General features: G+C 44.5%; 2 protein-coding genes across 2 annotated transcripts; one reads left to right on the forward strand and one right to left on the reverse strand.

Moving 5' to 3' along the window:
• Window positions 1–3569: 3569 nt before the first annotated feature.
• SLC25A53 (solute carrier family 25 member 53) lies at window positions 3570–14093 on the reverse strand. Its single transcript, XM_058713022.1, has 2 exons — window positions 13964–14093; window positions 3570–6110 (listed from the first exon to the last, which is right to left on the reverse strand). The coding sequence occupies exon 2, from the start codon at window positions 6076–6078 to the stop codon at window positions 5158–5160; it is 921 nt and encodes a 306-aa protein (XP_058569005.1). The 5' UTR covers window positions 6079–6110; window positions 13964–14093; the 3' UTR covers window positions 3570–5157.
• Window positions 14094–14183: 90 nt separating this feature from the next.
• ZCCHC18 (zinc finger CCHC-type containing 18) lies at window positions 14184–17397 on the forward strand. Its single transcript, XM_058713021.1, is given in 4 exon segments — window positions 14184–14422; window positions 14787–14875; window positions 15672–15882; window positions 15884–17397. Coding segments are annotated over 2 exon segments (1218 nt in total). The 5' UTR covers window positions 14184–14422; window positions 14787–14875; window positions 15672–15795; the 3' UTR covers window positions 17015–17397.
• Window positions 17398–20947: the final 3550 nt, after the last annotated feature.

Genomic DNA, 20947 nt, shown 5'->3' on the forward strand with positions numbered 1-20947 from the left:
GCTCTCCTCAATACCCATCACCCACCCTGCCCTCCCTCCCACCCCCCATCAACTCTCAGTTTGTTCTCAGTTTTTAACAGTCTCTTATGCTTTGGCTCTCTCCCACTCTAACCTCTTTTCTTTTTTTTTTTTTTTCCTTCCCCTCCCCCATGGGTTTCTGTTACGTTTCTCAGGATCCACATAAGAGTGAAACCATATGGTATCTGTCTTTCTCTGTATGGCTTATTTCACTTAGCATCACACTCTCCAGTTCCATCCACGTTGCTACAAAAGGCCATATTTCACTTTTTCTCATTGCCACGTAGTATTCCATTGTGTATATAAACCACAATTTCTTTATCCATTCATCAGTTGATGGACATTTAGGCTCTTTCCATAATCTGGCTATTGTTGAGAGTGCTGCTATAAACATTGGGGTACAAGTGCCCCTATGCATCAGTACTCCTGTATCCCTTGGATAAATTCCTAGCAGTGCTATTGCTGGGTCATAGGGTAGGTCTATTTTTAATTTTCTGAGGAACCTCCACACTGCTTGGAAGCTCTCTTCTGAATGCTTCTCTTTTCTTAATAAAATGGAAAGCAAGGTCAACACCTACGATTCAGGAGGGGTGAGGAAGTGTTGAAGATTTGAGGGGAAAAAAGGTGGTATGAAAGAAACAAATGGGAGAATATATGGAAATATAGTATTTATTTATTTATGAACACTTCTCACTTTTTTCCTGATTTATTATGCTGCTTTTTCTCTCATATGGAACATTATTTTATTATCTTTAATATACTATACTATATGCAGTTGTTACAAAAATGTAGTTAAATTATAATACTATATAATGTTTAAAAATAAATTTTAAGAGCAAAATGAAGTCTTAATAAACCATATAACAATAATAGTAATATGTTAGTTCTTTTTTCACCTTGAGCTTTAGAAAACCTGATATAGTTTGTATTTAGACAAAGATATACGGGGCTCATATGGACATTTTTTATTCTTTTCCTTTCAACTTTTTATACTAAGCAACTTTAGCACTAAATTCTACATTTTATGAGTTTTAAACAAACATAGGTATTTATTACCTCCTGGTTTATCTCAAATCCAAAAGTCATTTTTTAAATGTCAGAGAATATAACCACATTTACATCACAAAACTAAATATTGATATTTAAAATTCCTGGGGCAAGGCTGGGTGGCTCAGTCAGTTAAGTGTCTGGCTTCTTCGGCCCAGGTCATGATCTCACAGTTCCTTAGTTCGAGCCTTGCATTGGCTCTCTGGTGTCAGCACAGAGCCCGCTTCAGCCTCTATCCCCGTCTCTCTCTGCCCCTTCCCCACTACACGCTTTCTCTGTCTCTGTCTCAAAAATAATGATGAAAAAAATTTAAATTACTAGAAAACTATTACACTCTTAAACTTTGCTCAGAAGACTTAAAATGGAAAAAGATATGTAATTTTGCTTAGGTTCTTAAATGAAGCAATTTGTAAAAATCAATTATTTAAATTATAACATGCTTTAGTTGTAAATTCATGTTAATATTAGAATTGCATAGCTTCAAGTATTAACACAATGTAAATCCAAAGTTTCTATAAAGGCAAATATAGTACATTTAAACAATTGCTACCAATGTAACTTTAAAATATGCCATGAACTTTCATTTTCTAATATTCTATAGCTATTCCTCAACATGGAGTTACATCCTGATCAACCCATCATAAGCTGAAAATATCTTATGTCAAAAATGTATTTAATACACCCTACCTACTGAACATCATAGCCTAGCCTAGCCTACCTTAAACATGAACACTCACATTAGCTTACAGCTAGAAAAAAATCATCTAACACAAAGCCTATTTTGTAATAAAATGTCGAATACCTCATGTAATTTGTTGAATACTGAACTGAAAGTTAGAAACATAATGGCTGTGTGGGTACAGAATGGTTGTCAGTGTATTAATTGCTTACCCTCATGATCTTGTGGCTGACTGGGAGCCTCAACTCTTTGCTGCTGCCCAGCTTACACTAGTATCTACCACACATCACTAGTCTGGAAAAGATCAACATTCAAAATTCAAAGTGCAGTTTCTACTGAATACCTATTGCTTTCACACCATCATAAAGTCAAAAAATCCTAAGCTGAATCACTGTTAATTTGGGGATCGTCTATATAGTAACTGTGACACTGTCATAGAGTTAAAACACAGTCTTTGAAAATTTGAATCTACAAATATTGAATCAAGAAATATTAAAATTGCAACTTTGGGTAGTTCAGGGAAAATACTGTGTGTGTGTGTGTGTGTGTGTGTGGGTAGAGAATGAATGTTCAGTAAAGCAAATGGGCTAAAATGTTAACAGGGGAATTTGGATAAAGGGTATATGGGTGTTCTTTAAACTTGACTTACACTAGCAACTTTTCTATAAGTTTGAAATTACAGTTTCAAGAAGTTTGAAACTTCTAAATAAGTTAAAATGAATAAAGGGACATGAACTGACACAGTGACATAAGTGGAAATCGACATTGTACTTGGTAATAAATGCATCTCTTGGATTAAAACGTGGGGGAGTACAGTAGTTTATCTCCTTTTCAGCTTAAAAACCAAAGCTATAGGGGCGCCTGGGTGGATCAGTTGGTTGAGCGTCCAGCTCTTGGTTTCAGCTCGGGTCATGATCTCACAGTTTCATGGGTTCGAGCCCCATGTCAGGCTCCATGCTGACGGTGTGGGGCCTGCTTGGGATTCTGTCTCCCTCTCTCTGTCCCTCCCCTACTTGTGCTGACTTGTCTCTCTCAAAATAAATAAGTAAACTTAAAAATTAAAAAAAAAAGCTATAGGGGTGCCTGTGTGGCTCAGTCCATCTGACTTTGGCTCAGGTCATGATCTCATGGTCTATGAGCTGGAGCCCCACATCAGGTAAGCCCCATTTCTCTTTCTTCCTTTCTCTCTCTCTCTCTCTCTCTCTCTCTGCCCCTCGCTCACTTGTGCCCTATCTCAAAAAAAAAAAAAAGCTGTAAGCTAAGTTACAAATTTTTAAGTAATATTTTGTTCCTTCTGAGAGTTAGAAGGAATACATAGATATAACTATGCTGAAATATAACTAGCTGCTGTTCTATTTTTCCTTTCCTTGTGCAGACTCCATGTTCCCTGCCCTTAAATCCACCAGCAGAGCACTGTCCTACCCCATCCAAATCTGCACGAGGATCAGATGTGGGAACTCACCTACAGCTCTTTTGGACCACCCATTTTCTGTTGACCTTACTGGCAAATGCTCTCTGATCTCATACTGCCTACTGCTGTATCTTTAATTTCTATGATGTTAAGTGAGGAATTCTCACTGCTAGGATCTATAAGTAGGTCATTTTAAATGACAAATTCAGTTAGGTAAGGAGGTGCAAGTGGAGGTCACTATCATGATATTATCTCCAAGGGGAAAACTGCAACCTATGTCATCTTGGAAATCTTCAAAATTCTGGAGTTGAAATGAATGGGATAGTTATGCAATGTGTTTCTGTTTGTGAAATTTTAGTTCCTGTGGTGTTGCTAATAGCAAACATGCCATCAATAACACAAACTCATCAAATGTTCTAGTTAATAGTCATTTATTATTATCAGCAGCAGCATTATCATTAGCACAAAACTAAATCCACTAATAAAAGAAAACAAAATCACACCTCAAAGGCATGTGTCTTGCTGACAGTGAGTCAATAACATCATTTTCATGTACAAGGGACAGCACCTTGAGGATAAAGATCATATCACAGCTTGACAATCAATTCGGTAATTCAGCCAACATTATTGAGCACCTAGGCACAATGGGAGATTTTAAAATGCATACAAGAATTCCTGCTTTCAAGGAGTTTTACAGTCTAGTAGGAGGTATTAAAGAACATCAAGAAGAACACAGGGCACCATGAGATCAGTGACATAATGGAATCAGTGCCATGTATGAAGTGTTATTGGAAAGGGGCATCACTAGAGACTAATGTAACATTCAGTTATGGGAAATCAGAAGAGTCTCCACAGAGAAGGTGGCATGTGAGCTAGGCTTTGAGGAACTGGAAGGGTTTTGGCAGACTAGCATGTGGGGAACAGATACTGCAGGTGGAGAAATAGTGTGGGCCAAAGCACTGCCATGGGAAAGTTCATGGCATTTTGGGGGAGAGAACAATAGTCCAGTTTGGCTGGTTGTATGGGATGTATGTAAGTGGTAATGGTGTGATAAAATGCTGCAAGTTATATGGAGACCATATTTTGAATAGCTTTGAACTACAGGCTAAGATTTCTGATCTTTATGTCACTGTAACTGTATTTATCCACACAATAAAATATGCAATTATTTGTGAAGAGATATGGCCATTTCACTTCCAGATTTATTAGGGAAACTCAAGTGGTTTCTAGGCAGTGTTATTGCCCTGCTATCAAAAATATACTGGCAGATAATACCAAGCAATCTATAGTAAATTTTTCTCATGAACTAAATCTCTTCCCTCAAAGTCTATTCCTTCCATCTAGCGACATAAGTGACAATACTTCTTCCCACCCCTATATCCAGCCCCATCAGTTCTTATGACATCTGATCAGTTGAGGCAAGCCTAATTTAGGATTTCCAGCCACAAATGCCAGCCTGACTGAAAGAAGAACCTATAGCCCTGAGAAGTGAGAGTGATGGTGGCAGGGATAGTGAACAATATCATGAAAATGCAGTCATCTGAGATGTTCTATGGAATCTGCATCCTAAGTCAAACATAGTTCTTTGAAATTGGAGTATCTGGTCCTCCACTAAGTTTAGTCCAAAGGACAACTGGAGGGGTCCCAGAACTCACAGTGCCTAACTAAGGTCATCTTTTAAAGTTTTACTCTTATTGTCAAGGAATTCTTTAAAGGAGTGACATTTCACCTGGGTCACAAGCTTTTTTAAGGGCCTCCTGGGTCTGAGGCTGTTGAAGCTGTGGATGGACTGGGGTGACTTTCTTTTTTCTGGCCAAGGAACCCTGTTGGGCTTTGTCTTTGCCCAACAGGTTGGTGGTTGACAATTTCTCCCATGCACTCGCAGTTCAAAGATGCTAAACAGTTGTTGCATTAGGTAACCAAGCCAAAGATATAAGCTATTTAGACCAACTGGGAAGGCTTAGGATAACAAAGTTGCCATGGCCACACTTTCTACAGTTAGTCAGTCTTTCAGCTCTTTCCTGGAATGATATCTCCTCTGCAGGAAGTCATGGATAGCAGTAGTGAGGCCCCATGTCACGCTGGACCTTAGGATGACCAGGGAGCCTCCACGGTAGATGAGGAACACCTTTCGGCCCCGAGTGTCCCACACGTCCTGGGCAGAGGCCCATAGGCTTGGCATTCTTTGCCAGCCAATATGGGACTGCATATTAGCCACCAGCACAATCAAAGGATACAGAACTAGGCAGGTGATTGTTCCATTGATACTCCCAGACACTAAGGCAGGAACCCAATGGGGCAGGCCTTGCTCTGCCAAGCCATCCTGGATGGGGTCTTTGAAGGAAAAATACAGAGCACTCCCCAGGCTGTTCCTGAGAAGGACAGGCCAGAAACCACGATAGTAGCCCAGTGACAGCCGCCCCCAAAGCCCATAAGAGTTGAATTCCTTGAGAATGCTGAAGGTGCTGGGGAAGCGAGCTTGCTTGCGACCATCCTGGAGCACATTTTGCACCCTTTCAAAGGGGCTCAGTGCCACAGCCTCCACCACACCAGACATGAGCCCTGCGGCCCAGCGGTGTCCCAGTGAGTGTGGCCCAATAGGGGAGAGAGAACACAGCAGGCTATCATAAGTCCCGAACAGTAGAGTCCCTTGCAATGTCTTGGAGAGAAGAGGTGGGTATATTCCCCGGTAGAAGTATTGAGGGCCTTCATGCCAAAGCTGTCGCACAGCCTCTGACACCACCATAGCATGTATCTGTTGACGGAACACAACCTTATAGATAGGGAAGGTCAGAAAAGTAGACATAAAGTTGGAAATGGCCCCAAGGGCATAGGCCTGGGAATGCCAGCTTTTCTTTCCTGGAGACTCTGCTCGTGTCCTGTGCTGAAGTTCCTTTCTAGGAGAGTGGTTCTGGTCTGCCATGCTGAAGACAACTGGGTGCAGATGGAAGAAAACTGGCAAGAGTGGGAAAAAAAAGAGGTTACTGACCACTTAAATCTGTTGGTGGCATTTTTGTTACTTAGAAACAGAGTCCCAAGAAGCTTAGCTCTAAGGAAACAAGCAACACTTTGGGTGAGTTTCTGAGAAATATTTCTTAAGAAATCGTTCATCAGCCTCAAATTAAAACAAAGGAAGTGTTGGAGCACCTAGGTGGCTCAACCAGTTAAGCTTCCAACTCCTCTTCTATTTTTTTAAGTGTTGGTGAGAATGTAGAGAAATTGGAACTCTTTTTTTAATGTTTATTTATTTTTGAGAGAGAGAGAGAAAGCAGGGAAGGGTCGGGGGTGGGGTGGGGAACTGAGGATCCAAAGCAGGCTCCATCCTGTAAGCACCGAGCCCAGGCCTGCTGCTATGGGGCTCGAACCCACAGAACCAGGAGATCATGATCTGAGCCAGGGTCAGACATTCAACCGAATGAGCCACCCAGGTGCCCCAAGTGTCTGACTCTTGATTTCAGCTCGGGTCATGATCTCACAGTTCGTGAGATGCAGCCCCACCAGGCTCCACACTAACAGCACAGTGGAGACTGCTTAGGATTTTCTCTCTCCCTCTCTCTCTGCCCCTTCTCCTCTTGTGCTTTCTCTTTCTCTCTCAAAATAAGCATTAAAAAAAAGCCAAGTTGTTTTCTTTTTTTCTGAACAGAGTCACCTGTGCAGTGGTTTACCAATAAATCAAATATTCTAATATTCAAAGGTTTGTGACTGAAGAAAATAAAATTGGGAAAACAGGGCTCCAAAACATATCGCATTCAACTTTCACCACATGAAATTTTGCATTTGGTAAACTGCTACAATAAGTTGCTATTCTCTTTCCAAAAAGTGGTACTATCTCAAAGAAGCAGAAAGGCATTCAGAATTGTATTCCAATACTTTCTCTAAAAGCTGGTAGTAAATCTGGGGAGTGGGGAATCTCCCTCATCTCTCTGCCTGCAGATTCCTAACACTGTTGTAACTGTTTCATTAGCAATGCCCTGCCCCCACCCAACTGAGGAACAGAGAGAGTAGCTGTTCCTGGAAGGTCAGCACCAAAAATCTCTATACCTGGCAATTTCCAAGCCTATCCTTGCAGACCTGTAGCGATATAATAGAACAGGGATTTTCAGCCTTGACACATGTGACATTTTTGACCAGACAATTCTTTGTTGTAGGTGTCTGTTCTGTGCATTATAGAACATTTAGCAGCATCCTGGCCTCCACTCACTGAATGCCAGCAGCACAAGGTGGGATCAACCCAGCAATAATATAGTTATCTCCAGACATTGCCATATGTCCCCTGGGAAGCAAAATCACCACTAGTTCAGAATCAATGTACTAGAGGAAAGACAGTACAAGGGCACCAAGCTACTGATCCCACCGCAGAAATGGCTGGGAGCTGATGGGGTAGATGAGAGGCAACTGGGGATCCAGGACACATGAAGGAAACTCAGGACCAAGAAGAAATGAATGCTCAGCGTAGATCTGAGACCCTGAGGGGGGTTGTGAGGAATGAAATATGGCTGAGAGGGCAGAGTGTGGCACGGTGGAAGGTAGTATGTGGAGGAGAAGAAGCACAGAGCTGTAGAGATTGGGGGGAGGAGAAGACAGGGAGAGGAGGAGAGGGCACCTTGACTGGGCAGGGGATTCACATCTAGACTGGTAAGAATGGCAGACTCTGGAGGCTTCACACAGAACCCTGGGCTGTGTGGTCCTGAGGGAAGAAGGGTATTGGGGCTCTAATTATGCTAGCAGTTAATGGCCCCTCAACAGGGACAAAAGGATGCAGGCTCAGGCTTCTGGGGAGGGGTAGAAGCCAGGCACTGCAAGAAGCCCACTTCAGCCTTCCCCGGACTGCCATACCCAGACCCTGCCATGAAGTGCTTCTCCTTCCAGAATCATCCCCATCAGCTCCTCCCTGGCTTCTTGCTCCTGCTTCTTCCCTGACCCCTTAATCTGACCTTTCAACCCACCTCTCCTCTCCCCCAGCCACACACTCTCTCTCTATGGACGGGTGTGGAGGCTCAGCCTCCTGTGCTCTGCCAGCACCCCTCCCCTCCCCTTAGCACCCTGTGTTTGCCTTCAGCTTCACCTCCTTAACCCCATGGCCAGAAGGAGGCTGGGAGGGCCCTTCTGCCTTGGACCCTCTAGCTGAGAACTGGCCAGGAGCAAAGGCTCATGAGGCTCACTTCTTGCATCCCTCTGGGACAATTCTGGGCCCCTGGTAGCCACCTCCATCTCTCTAGAGCCAAAAGGACGCCTCCCCCAACTCCAGGCCACCGGGAGCTCCACTCAGACCTCCAAAACCACAGGTACCCCCAACACCCCCCAAATATACTACCAAGGAACTTCTACCCCAAGTCTTACCTGCATCTAAATAAGGACAGTTAATGAGGGAAATGTTTGCACCCTATTCTATTTCAAAGTGCAGTGATGTTCCACTTCTTACCCACATTTTCCTGAGTTACCCATAAACATGTGTTGACTGACTGCATAAGGCAGGCTGACATAGGGGAAAAACTGGGCTAGGATTTGGCAGACTAGCATTCTAAGTGCCAGTCTATTATTATCTTCCTGTATGACCTTTAGAAATTCATTGACATCTTGGAGTCTGATCCATCTCAGTTACAACAGAACTGATGGAATGGGGTGCCTGGGTGGCTCAGTCAGTTCAGCATCTGACTTTGGCTCAGGTCATGATTTCACAGCTCATGAGTTTAAGCCTCTCACTGGGTGAACACGAGCCCTGCTTCCAGTGAGCATGAGCCCCTCTTCTCTCTCCCTCTCTCTCTCTCTATGCTCCTCATGGGATTGATTCTTCCTCTCTCCCTCTCTGCCCCTTGCTCACTTTCACCCTCACTGTCTTGAAAATAAAATAAAATAAAATAAAATAAAATAAAATAAAATAAAATAAAATAATAAAATACAATCAGCTGATGGAGTGAAATGCTCTCTAGGCATTCTCATATTGTGCATGACACTGGGGGCTGACATGGAGGAATTAGGGCCAATATTTGATAGCAGAATTGTGCTTTTCCATCCCCAATTCCTTCTGCCAATTTTGTCATTCATTTTCAGGAATTAAAGGTGAACAATAATTTAGAAACACCTTAGCTTAAATATCTAATTCATCATTTTATAAATTTAATTCTTCCTACTTTATAGGGGAGGAGAATCCACATTTTTTCCCATGTATTCTCCAATTATGATGCCAGGCTTTGGGAGCAGACAGATCAGAAATTGAATTCTGGAGGTGCCTGGGGTGGCTCAGTCAGTTAAGCGTCGGACTTTAGCTCAGGTCATGATCTTGTGATGTATGAGTTCCAGCCTCGCCATCAGGCTCTCTGATGTCAGCACAGAGCCTGCTTCAGATCCTCTCTCTCTCTCTCTCTCTCTCTCTCTCTGCCTCCTCTCTCTCCCTACCCCACCTCTCTTTCTCTCTTAAAAATACACATTAAAAAAAAAACTGAATTCTGTCTCTACCACTTAGTTATATGACCTTAGACAAGACACTATACTCAATTTGTTTCTTTAGCCATTAAATAGCAACAATAGACCTACCTCAAAAGATTGTTGCAAAGATTAATAAAACAAAATGAGAGAAAGTGGTTAAGCATCCATATCATGGTGACCTCAATAAAATGTATTAAAAAAAAATAGAGAGATGCTTCCTGACTTCGCCATCTGTCTCCATAGAGCATATACTCCTGCAAGATCAGGTCAGCCAGAACCAGATAAAGAGGTATGGTGGAACAAATCCTGTGTTCACATATGAGGCAGAGAAGACCTTTCTTCTGTGAATGCAAAGATGTTCTATAAACTGTTCTAGCCCCTTGACATGAATTTCAAAGTACAGACCATAGAATGTGTCTGGAGTCAGTCTTGAGTAGTTATTCCCTATACCTCATGATGTGTCTCCTATGTTTAAAGCCTAATAAAGTGAGCCCAGGGGATTCCAGACTCCTCTGGTCAGTCGAGTCCAGGGGAATCACCCTGGACTGTGATCACCCCAGAATCCAGCCCCTCACTTATTTGTTCATGCAGGGTCTCCCTCAGCCAGTCTTTGTTCAGCTCACAAACATGTACTGATTGTGTACTAAATCACTGTGGATAAATTACTGTGAAGCCAGAGGTGAATAGGACTTGGTACCTGCCTTCAAGGGCTCGGGAATATAGTCGGGGAGACAGGTCAACAATGAGCTAAACTATACTGGAAGGCAAAATTAAGGGTACACTAATCAAGGTAAGAGCAGAAAGACAAGAGCAATTTATTCTACCTGGGACAGGGAGCAGCGAAGAAATTTCTCTCATGAGGGGCATTTGACTTGATCCTTAACCAATGACCAGGATTTCATTAGGTGAAGGAGTGATGGCAGGCATTCTATGCTGAGGAAGAGGCCTAAGGCACAGAGGCCTAAAAATATGAATGGTGCACAGTTCTGGATGCAGGCCATGGGAAGGAGATGGAGCTGTGGCTGACAGGAGTGGATTTAGAAAAAGGGTCATATTTGTTTTCCCCACTGAAAAGTGTTATAGCATAAAGACACAGGCTCTGGAGTCAAACAGATCTGGGTGTGAATTTCACCATGTCACTTCCTAGCTTTATGACCTTGGCCAAGTCTCTTCACTTCTCTGAGCTTCAGTATCCTTATCTTTAAAATTATCATCATGAAGCTTGCATGAGAGGAAGTATATAACACTCTTAACACAGTACTCAGTATATAAATTGCTCCCTAAGTTATATTACTAGTTTTATTATAAAAAAAGATCCCAGAAATAAAGATTAGATCACAACTACACTTCTTCTAAAAGCTGAAATCAGTCTAATGCACTGGGTCATCTGCAGAGTAGATTTTATTTTATTTTATTAATGTCTATTTCATTTATTTTGAGAGGGAGAGAGAGGGAGGGAGGGAGGGAAGGACAGGGAGAGACAGGGAGCAGGAGCAGGGAACAGGCAGAGAGAGAGGGAGAGAATCCCAAGCAAGCTCCACACAGCCAGCACAGAGCCAGATGGAGCCCACAAACAATGACATCATGACCTGATCCAAGCAAGAGTCAGATGCTTAACTGAGTGAGCTGAGCCACCCAGGTGCCCTTGCAGAGTGCATTTTAAATTGCTTGTTTGGGAGACAGCAAAGTTGTTCATGGGCTTTAAAGTGTGACAACCCTGAGGGGGCTGAAGTCCCAGTTAACTCCACTTACTAGTTGTGTGGCTTTATATAAGTTACTTAATTTCCCTGAAACTCAGGTTCCCTATCTGCAAAATGGGATAACAATGACTGTCTAATATGGCTGCTGAGAAGCTTAAATGTAAAGATAACAGATGGAAAGTTCCTGGCACAGAGGAGGCAGGCAGCCAGGGAAGCTATTACTGTTTCAGCTGAAAAGCTGTATCTCCCTAACCTTCAGACTTTTAAGGTTTCTTTGTTGAAATTGGAAAATGTGGTCTCATCAGAGCCATGAATTGGAACACACTCCCACACATGAGGCCAGAGATAAGGGATACTCTATATCCAACTGGAGCCAGTTTAGCAAATCCTCCTCCCAGCCTTGCTGGAAGAGACCTTAGCTTAGTTTTAAGGGCCCAATATAGACACCTTTACATAATCCATTTCTTCTCACTTTTTTGGTCAGAGTTCTAGAATCTATTTCTCCTATATGATCCCATCCCCACCAGGTCCACCTGCAGATCACCTAAGTTGGCAGTGAAGACAATTTAAACACAGAATCTGATGTGACACAGGGTTGATTTCATGGTATTGGGGAGCAGAAGCAAAAGTCTCAAGAAGCCTAAGAGCTACTGCCAGCATCACTGCTGACTGGGTGAGGTCAGCCTTCTCTCTACCTCCCATACCCTCCAGCCTCCACAACCCTTTCCACACTGTTCCATCCACAAGAGAAAGGTCCCTCAGATAAAAGTCCTCATTTCCAAATTTGAACTGTTTACTTCAAAGAACCCTAGGTATTGGGTTTTTAAATAAGAAGGCAGAAAGGAGCAGGTGAAATACCTTGGCATGTTGAAGATGAACCCAACAATAGTTGTGGAAGGGCATTAGATTGTACATTTGCTTCCAAACATCAGGAGTCAAGAACAAGCCTCACAGGGGCCTCCTAGCCCCAATTTACATAAGGAAAGTAAGACCTGCTCTCCAAGAATGAGAAGTCCTAGAATATAGAGAAGGTTTCCCAGCCACTGGCCTCACAGCCCATTCAAGCTGGTGGCCCTGCAGGATAGCCTTGCATGCCGTTTCCATGGAGTTATTCTTTCTCTGGGGCCAGTGATGCCAAATACAGCAAAGGAGAGGTCCCCTCAAGAGCTCACAGAAGGGCAACCTAGCAACCTGTCCTCAAGCCAGGAAATGAAAGAGCTGTATCAGCGGTAGAGAGCTGTGGATCAGTGGTTAGGTCAAACTGTTTCATTTCTCACACTTCTTCCTGAAGTACAAGTTGAAAGATGTTATGAACAAAGATTATAGGGGAATGATTCTTAACCATTTCTGGGCCACAAACTTATCTTGAAAAATCTACAAAACTAAGAACTCAGAAAAATATAGAGTCCAAATTCTTTGCAGACAATTTCATAAGGAACCCTGGGTAGGAACCTCTGCTCAGTGGGGTTACATTTCATGACAGATGTGCTGCTGTGGCCAGATACATTGGCACCAGGCCATTTACTTATTACCCTCAGCATGATGTGGTGCCTTCAGCAGTGATTCATAAACTTCTCTACACCTCAGAATTAACCACAGCACTAGTTAAAAATATAAATCACACTCCCCACCCCTAGTCCTAGCAAATCTGAATCCCCCAGAGGTGGAGCTAAGGAATATGCCTTTCTAACAAGCTCTCCAAAATGATTCTGAGGCAACCAGTCTTGTACCCATACTTTGGTTAAAAGCATAGTTTCTGGTGTCAGAGAGATTTGGTCCAAATTTTGGCTTCACCTTGTAATTTCGGGCAAGTCATCTCACTTCTCTGAGCCTTGTTTCCTTTGAGCTCATAAGCTGTAGAAATAATGTTTTATTTTTTAAATAAACAAGCAGCTTATTGTAGTATAAAGTATAGTGTAGAATGAGAAAGAAAAGTGCCTTAGTTTCCTCTTTTCTATAGTGGGTACTGTAAAAGTTGCCTACCTCTTCCCCTACCCCATTCCCCCACCCCACTCCCTCCCCTCCCCCTCTCACTGAACACTACTATCACACCAAGACTCCTGGTGGTTTGAGACCACCGATGTAAACATACTGTCTAAGCAGGTCAGCTAGGCAAATAGGTGGCATTAGAACAACAGACTTGGATGCAAAATCGGATGCTGAAATTTATTTGCTGTGTGATGCTAGGCAAGACGCCTGACCTCTCTGTTTCCCTATCTGTACAATGAAGATAATAGTCCTTGCTCACTAATTCTATATAGTTCCAAATGGGCCCTCACATCTCCACTTTGGCTTTTCTCCACCAACCCTCAAAGAGTAGAGAGTATTTACAGGGGGTAGCCTTTGAAATCAGACCAGTTGACTTGGGTGTGAGCGCTTAGCTCTGCACTTCCTAACCATACTGGTTGAGTGCTGAAGATCTCTCTCTGTGTGTTAAACAGGCACACCACTACCTCCTTCACAGGGCTGCTGAGATGTCTGCGCCAGCACATTCGCACGCAGAAAGCGCTCAGTAAATGCTTTCTCCCCTTCCCCCCTATACAAAGGTGAGGAACTCTTATTGTTCACTTGATTTCTGTCCCACCTCGTGTTTAAGGCATCCGGTCTCAAAGCGCAGAGGGAGGAGAGTTGAGTTGGAGGGGAGAGGGAGAAAGAAACCAAGGGGGAAAGCAGCAAACTCACGGGTAAAATGCAAATCGGCCAGGTCCGTGCGTCCGAGCTGCACTTGACACCTCGCTGGCTCTGGCGCCCGTGTGCCGCAGCTCCTGCTGGTCGGCTCCCCACTTTTGCTAGCAATGGCCTCAGGGCCGTAGACTGAGAGAGGAGGCCGCCCCCGCGCCCCGCTGATTGGCCGCGCCGCCCCGCTCATCAAGCTCTTTTGTGTCAATCGGCAGAGGCTAACCTTAGCTGCTGCTGCTGGGAAGACCCAGTGGGTGGGCAGGGGCGGCCGCGGCTGCCTTAGGAACCGTGCTGCCTAGGCTTAGCTACCACTTACTGGTCTGCCCTGCGGAGCAGCTCCGTTGGGCAGCACCGGTTCGCTCTGCGGTCGAAGAAGCATCCCCGTGCAAGCCCGCGGAGACTGGGAAGAGACATCCACAGCTGTCCAAGCCGAAGCATCCGTTGCCCACCAGCAGAGCACAGGTAAAAAAATAATAAAACGCGGGGGGGGGGGGCGCGATTGCCCCGAGAGGAGAGAGGAAGGGGAAGCTCCACCAGTACCGGACGGCTCTCCACTTAGGGAATCAAGAACTGCGAGGCAGGGAAGGAGCACTCCCTTGGCCCTGCTAGCTAAGGGAGGAGGTGGGGTTTTGCTGGAAGCTGCCAAATGGGTAGGATTTGCCTGAATTGAAAGGGGGGGGGCATTTTCAAAGAGTGGTAAGGGAGGGACAAGGGGAAGAGAATCACAAACTGTTTGCTTTGAACTCCTTTTGCATATCCCCATCTTTTCCTGGGGAGGAATATGTGGGTGTGCATGTCCAATTCTTATTCCTTTTCTCCGTGCCAGACCATCAAAGCCAAATCCGAACTTGAATTCTTTGCGGCTGATTGCAGAGCTGGCAGGCCAACGATTTCCCAGGGAAAAGTAATGGGAAGGTTTGCTTTGGCTTGTATTCAGAAGGTAGAAGAGGGAATTTTCTGTCTGAAGGTGGGAGATAGAATTTTCCGTCTGGCTACAGCGGAGGTGGGGGGGGAGGGGGGAGAGGGAGTGGGATGAAGAATGAGGGATGAGGCTGCACTTGACTCCTCCTCTGTCTGGCCCTCCCAGACCACGCAGTCTTGACGTCCTCAGGACTGGGATCTGCAACCCCCAGTGGACAGAGGTCGACCTACTCCGAAGGCGAGCTTTCTCAGGAGGGCACCTGTTGCAGAGGCTGGAAGTGAAATAAAGGCGTGCACTTGTTTCCTAGCTTATGTTTTATAATCTAAGAAATAAGGGGTGAGGGACTTTGAGAAGGGGCTGTGGTTGAGATCCGAGAAGTGAGTTTAAGGGATATCTTTACATTTTTTTTTTGAGTATGATTGACACACAATTATTTTAATGGATATCTTATTTATTATCACAAATCTATGAGACTTAGACCTTTGCACTCTATTTTGAGAGCCCAGTAACAGCCCCACACACAATTTCACCTAGAATTCAAAGCAACAGTTGCCCTTCCTCCTGGAGGACTTACAGGAGTGATGGATGTAGCTCTGAAAAGTACCCTGCTAGCACAAAGACATCCAGTATCTCCAGAAAGTTGTAATAGCCAGTCTCCTGCAGCATATTTTTAGGTCAGTTAGCAAATATACAATGTATTGCAAGGTGTTCATGGAAGTAGAGCGACTGCAGACCACTTCCCTGCAATCTACTACCTTACTGACCTTTTCTTCCCCCTTTTCTTTACAGTCCCTATTGAGATACAAGGAAAGCAGAGCCTGGGAACACTGCTTTGGGGATTCCTCATACAGATTAGGCTTTTCTGAAAAGCCTGAGTATCTTGTTATATTCAGATAGAAGATTATCCACCATCATGGCTAGCATCATTGCATGTGTGGGTAACAGCCAGAGGCAAAACACACCCTTGCCACCTTGGGCCCATTCAAATTTGAGGTCTCTGGGGGAGGAGTCTTGGTCCTTTAAGTGTCAACATGGCAGAAAGAAACGTGAAATTGTTCTCAGGGAGAGTGGTGCCAGCCCAAGGGAAATAAACCTTTGAAAACTGACTGATCCAAGTCAATGGGGTCCTGCCCGATTGGAGTATGTCTGAGGAGGAAAAGCTCAAGTGCTTGATGAAAACCTTTAGGGGCCCTGCCAGGGAGGTCATGTGTTTGCTCCAGGCTGCCAACCCCAATCTAAGAGTGGCTGATTTCTTGCAGGCAATGAAATTGGTGTTTGGGGAGTCTGAAAGCAGTGTCACTGCCCATGGTAAATTTTTTTAACACTCTGTAGGCACAAGGGAGAAAGCCTCCCTTTATGTGATTCTTTTAGAAGTGCAGCTTCAGAATGCTATTCACGCAGGGATCATAGCTCAGAAAGATGCAAACCAGACTCGCCTGCACCAGCTCCTTTTAGGAGCTGAGCTGAATATGGACCTGCATTTTAAGCTGAAACATCTTCTTAGGATGTATGCAAATGATCAAGAGCATCTTCCTAATTTTTTGGAGTTAATCAAGATGATAAGGGAGGAAGGGGATTGGAATGACACTTTTATGAAACCGAAGAGACTCAAAAGGTCTGGGCTAATCTTGGAGAGGGCAGCAAGCCACATGGCATTTCAGGTCCCTCAGCCAATAGCAATCAGCAATGATGACTGCAATGTGATAGAGGTAGATGATACTCTTGATGACTCAAATGAGGATGTGATCCTAGTTGAGTCTCAGGACCCTCCACTTACATCCATGGCTGTCCCTCCTCTCAGAGTCAGGGCCAGATGTCTGGATCAAATAGTGGTTATTGATTCCTCCAGCAGTTCTGTGGCTCAATTTCCTTCTACCAGTGGGGGTTCTTGGTATAAGAATGATGGTCCTGGGGATATGCGTAGAGCCAGGAAGCGAAAATACACAGTCTTCTGTTCATATTGTGGTGAGGAGGGCCACTCAAAGGAAACTTGTGACAGTGAGAGCAACAAGGCTGAGGTGTTTGAGAATCTGATCATCATTCTGCAGGAGCTGACACATACAGAAAAGGAGAGGTCAAAAGAAGTCCCTAGCAGACACAATGACCTCTCTGGGCTTCTAGTAAGGTGCTAGACCCAGCCCTAAGTGAATCCTTTACTGTATTCAGATGGGAAAATGAGAGTGGGTAGACTTCTATCTGCATTGATTAATCCATTAATTGGCTTTATTTTGGACTGGAGAGGTCTTGGATACCACCAAAGTGGAGAGGATGGCCTGCCCTCTGTCCCTGCTAAGGGTCTGTTCTCTGCCTGTGTCCATTTCCTTGGTGACTTTATTCTTCTTATGAAAGAAGTGTTACTCTGTTAAACCTTCACAAAATGAAGGAATATACAAAAAATACAAATTACCTGAAACTCTCCATCCTTATATAAACATTGTCAGCCCTTTGATAAATGTCCTTCTAGATATTTCCCTATAACTGTGTACCCAGGTATGTATAGATAAAAGTGATCAAATGTAAGTGCTGTTCTATACTGTGTATTTTTCAGCAAACAAATATATGTTGTGGAGTTCTATGTCAATGAATATATACAAGCATCAAGTTCAATGTCTCTGTGTATGATGTAACTTTTAGGAATATAGAAGAAAAAAAAGAACCAAATATAGAAGCTCTAATGGGGGTGGGGTCATATTGTGAAATGGAGTTTTTTACCAGCCTCATTACAGATGAGGAAAAGGGAAGCTGAAATGGGCTGAATATCTCCCTAAAAGCCCCTTATCACAACTGACCTGGTCCTAGGTCAGGGTCAAATCTGCACCCACTAGTTAATATCCCAATGCTTTCTTCCCTAATGCATCCTGAGAAAGTGATCATGGACAAGGGTTGGGAGAAAAATGGGAAATGGGTATCTCAGGGGTTCCATTCCTGTTCACTTTGGGAAGGAGTGCTCTCCCTCCCCTGGGTAGATTCCTTAGACTGCTGCTACTGCTTCTTCTGGACAATACCTGGTGGCACCAATAAGACTGTCCTTTGGGCTGACACTACCTTATGCTTCTTCCCTCAGTACTGAGAAAGCAGTTACTCATCAGAATTTAGTACCAGGAACCTCAGCACCTCCCAAGCTTCCCCTGTACATTGTAGAGGACAGCAGCCCAAGGACTCTAAGCTAACCTTGTTCTGATCCAACAAATGGGAATACCCAAGGAAGGATGTAAAGGAATCTGGGTGCCAGGGAATATGAAAATACATGGGAATTAGAAAGCCCACATACTCTTTTTATTTTTTAGTGTTTATTTATTTTGAGTGGGGAGGGGCAGAGAGAGAACCCCAAGCAGGCTCTATGCTGTCAGCTCAGAGCTTAACATGGGGCTTGATTTCATGTACCAAGAGAGGCAGATGCTTAACCTACTAAGCCACCCAGGCACCCCTCCATATACCCTTTTAGAACTGAGGACATCAATAGGAAAGAGAGATCACGGAAGGACCTTCCTGGACACCTGTTCCTGTCCCATCTCATGGCCTCACATTGGAGAGTGATAAAAATGACCCTCTGTGCATAAGGGTCTTCCTGTTCTTTGTAGGTATATCAGTTCCTATCCTTGTGAGCAAGACAAGTCTGATAGGGGATGTTTTAATTTAAATCAGGGGATAGAGTGGAATGAATACAGACCTGAGGGGGTTTGTGAGGAAGGAAATATGGCTGAGAGGGCAGAGTGTGGCACGGTGGAAGGTAGTATGTGGAGGAGAAGAAGCATAGAGCTGTAGAGATTGGGGGGAGGAGAAGACAGGGAGACGAGGAGAAGGCACCTTGACTGGGCAGGGGATTCACATCTAGACTGGTAAGAATGGCAGACTCTGGAGGCTTCACACAGAACCCTGGGCTGTGTGGTCCTGAGGGAAGAAGGGTATTGGGGCTCTAATTATGCTAGCAGTTAATGGCCCCTCAACAGGGACAAAAGGATGCAGGCTCAGGCTTCTGGGGAGGGGTAGAAGCCAGGCACTGCAAGAAGCCCACTTCAGCCTTCCCCGGACTGCCATACCCAGACCCTGCCATGAAGTGCTTCTCCTTCCAGAATCATCCCCATCAGCTCCTCCCTGGCTTCTTGCTCCTGCTTCTTCCCTGACCCCTTAATCTGACCTTTCAACCCACCTCTCCTCTCCCCCAGCCACACACTCTCTCTCTATGGACGGGTGTGGAGGCTCAGCCTCCTGTGCTCTGCCAGCACCCCTCCCCTCCCCTTAGCACCCTGTGTTTGCCTTCAGCTTCACCTCCTTAACCCCATGGCCAGAAGGAGGCTGGGAGGGCCCTTCTGCCTTGGACCCTCTAGCTGAGAACTGGCCAGGAGCAAAGGCTCATGAGGCTCACTTCTTGCATCCCTCTGGGACAATTCTGGGCCCCTGGTAGCCACCTCCATCTTTCTAGCATCAAAAGAGACCCCTATCCCCTGAGTTCTACTCAGGCCCCCAAAGCCATAGGGGCCCACCAACATTCCCTGACTCTTGGTTTATAGTCTTTTATTCCTTCCTACTCTTCTCTAAATCTACCCTTGGAAGGGATCTGCCCATTTATCTATCCTAGATTAACATGTCCTTTCTTTTTCTGGTCACCTTTTCTCATTTTTACTCTATAAATGCTTGTTGAATAATTTACCCAAATAAACAGTTTATGCTGTCATAATTTCTTTCTGGGACCAGGTAGGGTAAAAAGAAAAATAAATACAACACCTACCACTGCCCTCCTTTTCACTGGCCTTAGCTTGGGAGTTCAGTACAGACAACTACTTTGTAAAACTGTTCTGATTAATCCCCATTACTTCCTTCCCTCATCATCTTCTTTGTCCTGTAAACTTAAAATTGTCTGAGTTTTTATTTCACCAAAATGACACAAACCTGATCCTTTATTTTACTTTGTGTAGCATTTGCTTTTCCAGTATTCAGGACATATGTATCTTCCCTGAGGGACCTGGGAATTCAGATCAAACTAATGGGGTTAACCAAAATAAGGCTTTTAGAGAATTTTGTGCCTGGTAGCCTTTATTTGAGATTATTTTTCGCCTTCTCCCTTCACTCTCATGAATTGCTAAGAGATGAAATGTGTCTTTTGTCAGGAGAAACTAGCCTTTGCATGACCTTCTTGTGCATTATCCCTCTTCTTCTAGATACTATTTTCCCTTGCTTTCTATGACACCTCTATCTCACAGTTTCCCTCAGATCTTTTCGGTGCCTACCTCTCAGTCTCTTTTGTTAAATTTTCTTTCTCTTCCTGATCCTTTCATAACAGCAATTGTTGGAGAAATGAAAAAAGTACTGCGCCAAAGATGGCCGACGGGACTAAAACAAGCTCTGGTCTCTAGCTTAGAGACCCTTCTTCTGGGTTCTTCTTGCCCTGTTTGCTGCGCGCACGAAAACCCACCACAGATATGGAAGCTGACAACTATAAATTACCCTTCCCATTTGCATTTGGCACTAAGATCTTTGGAGAAACCGTCTCCTCTGAGCCCTCCAGTGTTAACTAAATCTCTGATCCACCAAGATCTCCGAGTGCTGCTTGGTTTTTCTGCCACTGTTCCAGCCTGGTTCCATAACATATTTGGTTCCCTGACTGAGAAACCCAACCGCGCTGGCCCATTGTTGCCACTGGTTTGGAAGAATGGCTAGGCTGTGAGGGAGCAAGCAGCAAGGAATCATAAAGGAGAAGGCGTGTCCTGACTGAATTTCGGCAGTCCCCTGGTTAGTCGCCTGGGGCTGGCCCTGTTCTGTCGTTCCTGCTGTACTCAAAGAGACCTGGTAGGTGAGGACCTGGACCTGAAGTGAGAACCGGTAAGGCTGGGGCACCAAAGTAGTCAGGCCCAACCAAAAGGGTGGAAGGGGGGGACCTGATCACTTCCCGGAGACCTTAGTGGTCTCACAGGTAGAAAATCTTACAGGAGGGAATGTAATAGACTCTGGTGTGTGTGTGTGTGTGTGTGTGTGTGTGTGTGTGTGTGAATGTGCAGCTTGGCCAGGCTTGCCACTTGAGTTCGAGTTTGTGGCTCCACGGACGGGAACCCTTAAGGTCCCAAAAT

This window comes from Neofelis nebulosa, chromosome X (genome assembly GCF_028018385.1).
Source record: "Neofelis nebulosa isolate mNeoNeb1 chromosome X, mNeoNeb1.pri, whole genome shotgun sequence".
Taxonomy (NCBI): domain Eukaryota; kingdom Metazoa; phylum Chordata; class Mammalia; order Carnivora; family Felidae; genus Neofelis; species Neofelis nebulosa.

What these genes read in the sequence shown, in the direction of transcription:
- SLC25A53 (XM_058713022.1), bottom strand. Translation starts at nt 6,078, where the DNA reads ATGGCAGACCAGAACCACTCTCCTAGAAAGGAACTTCAGCACAGGACA.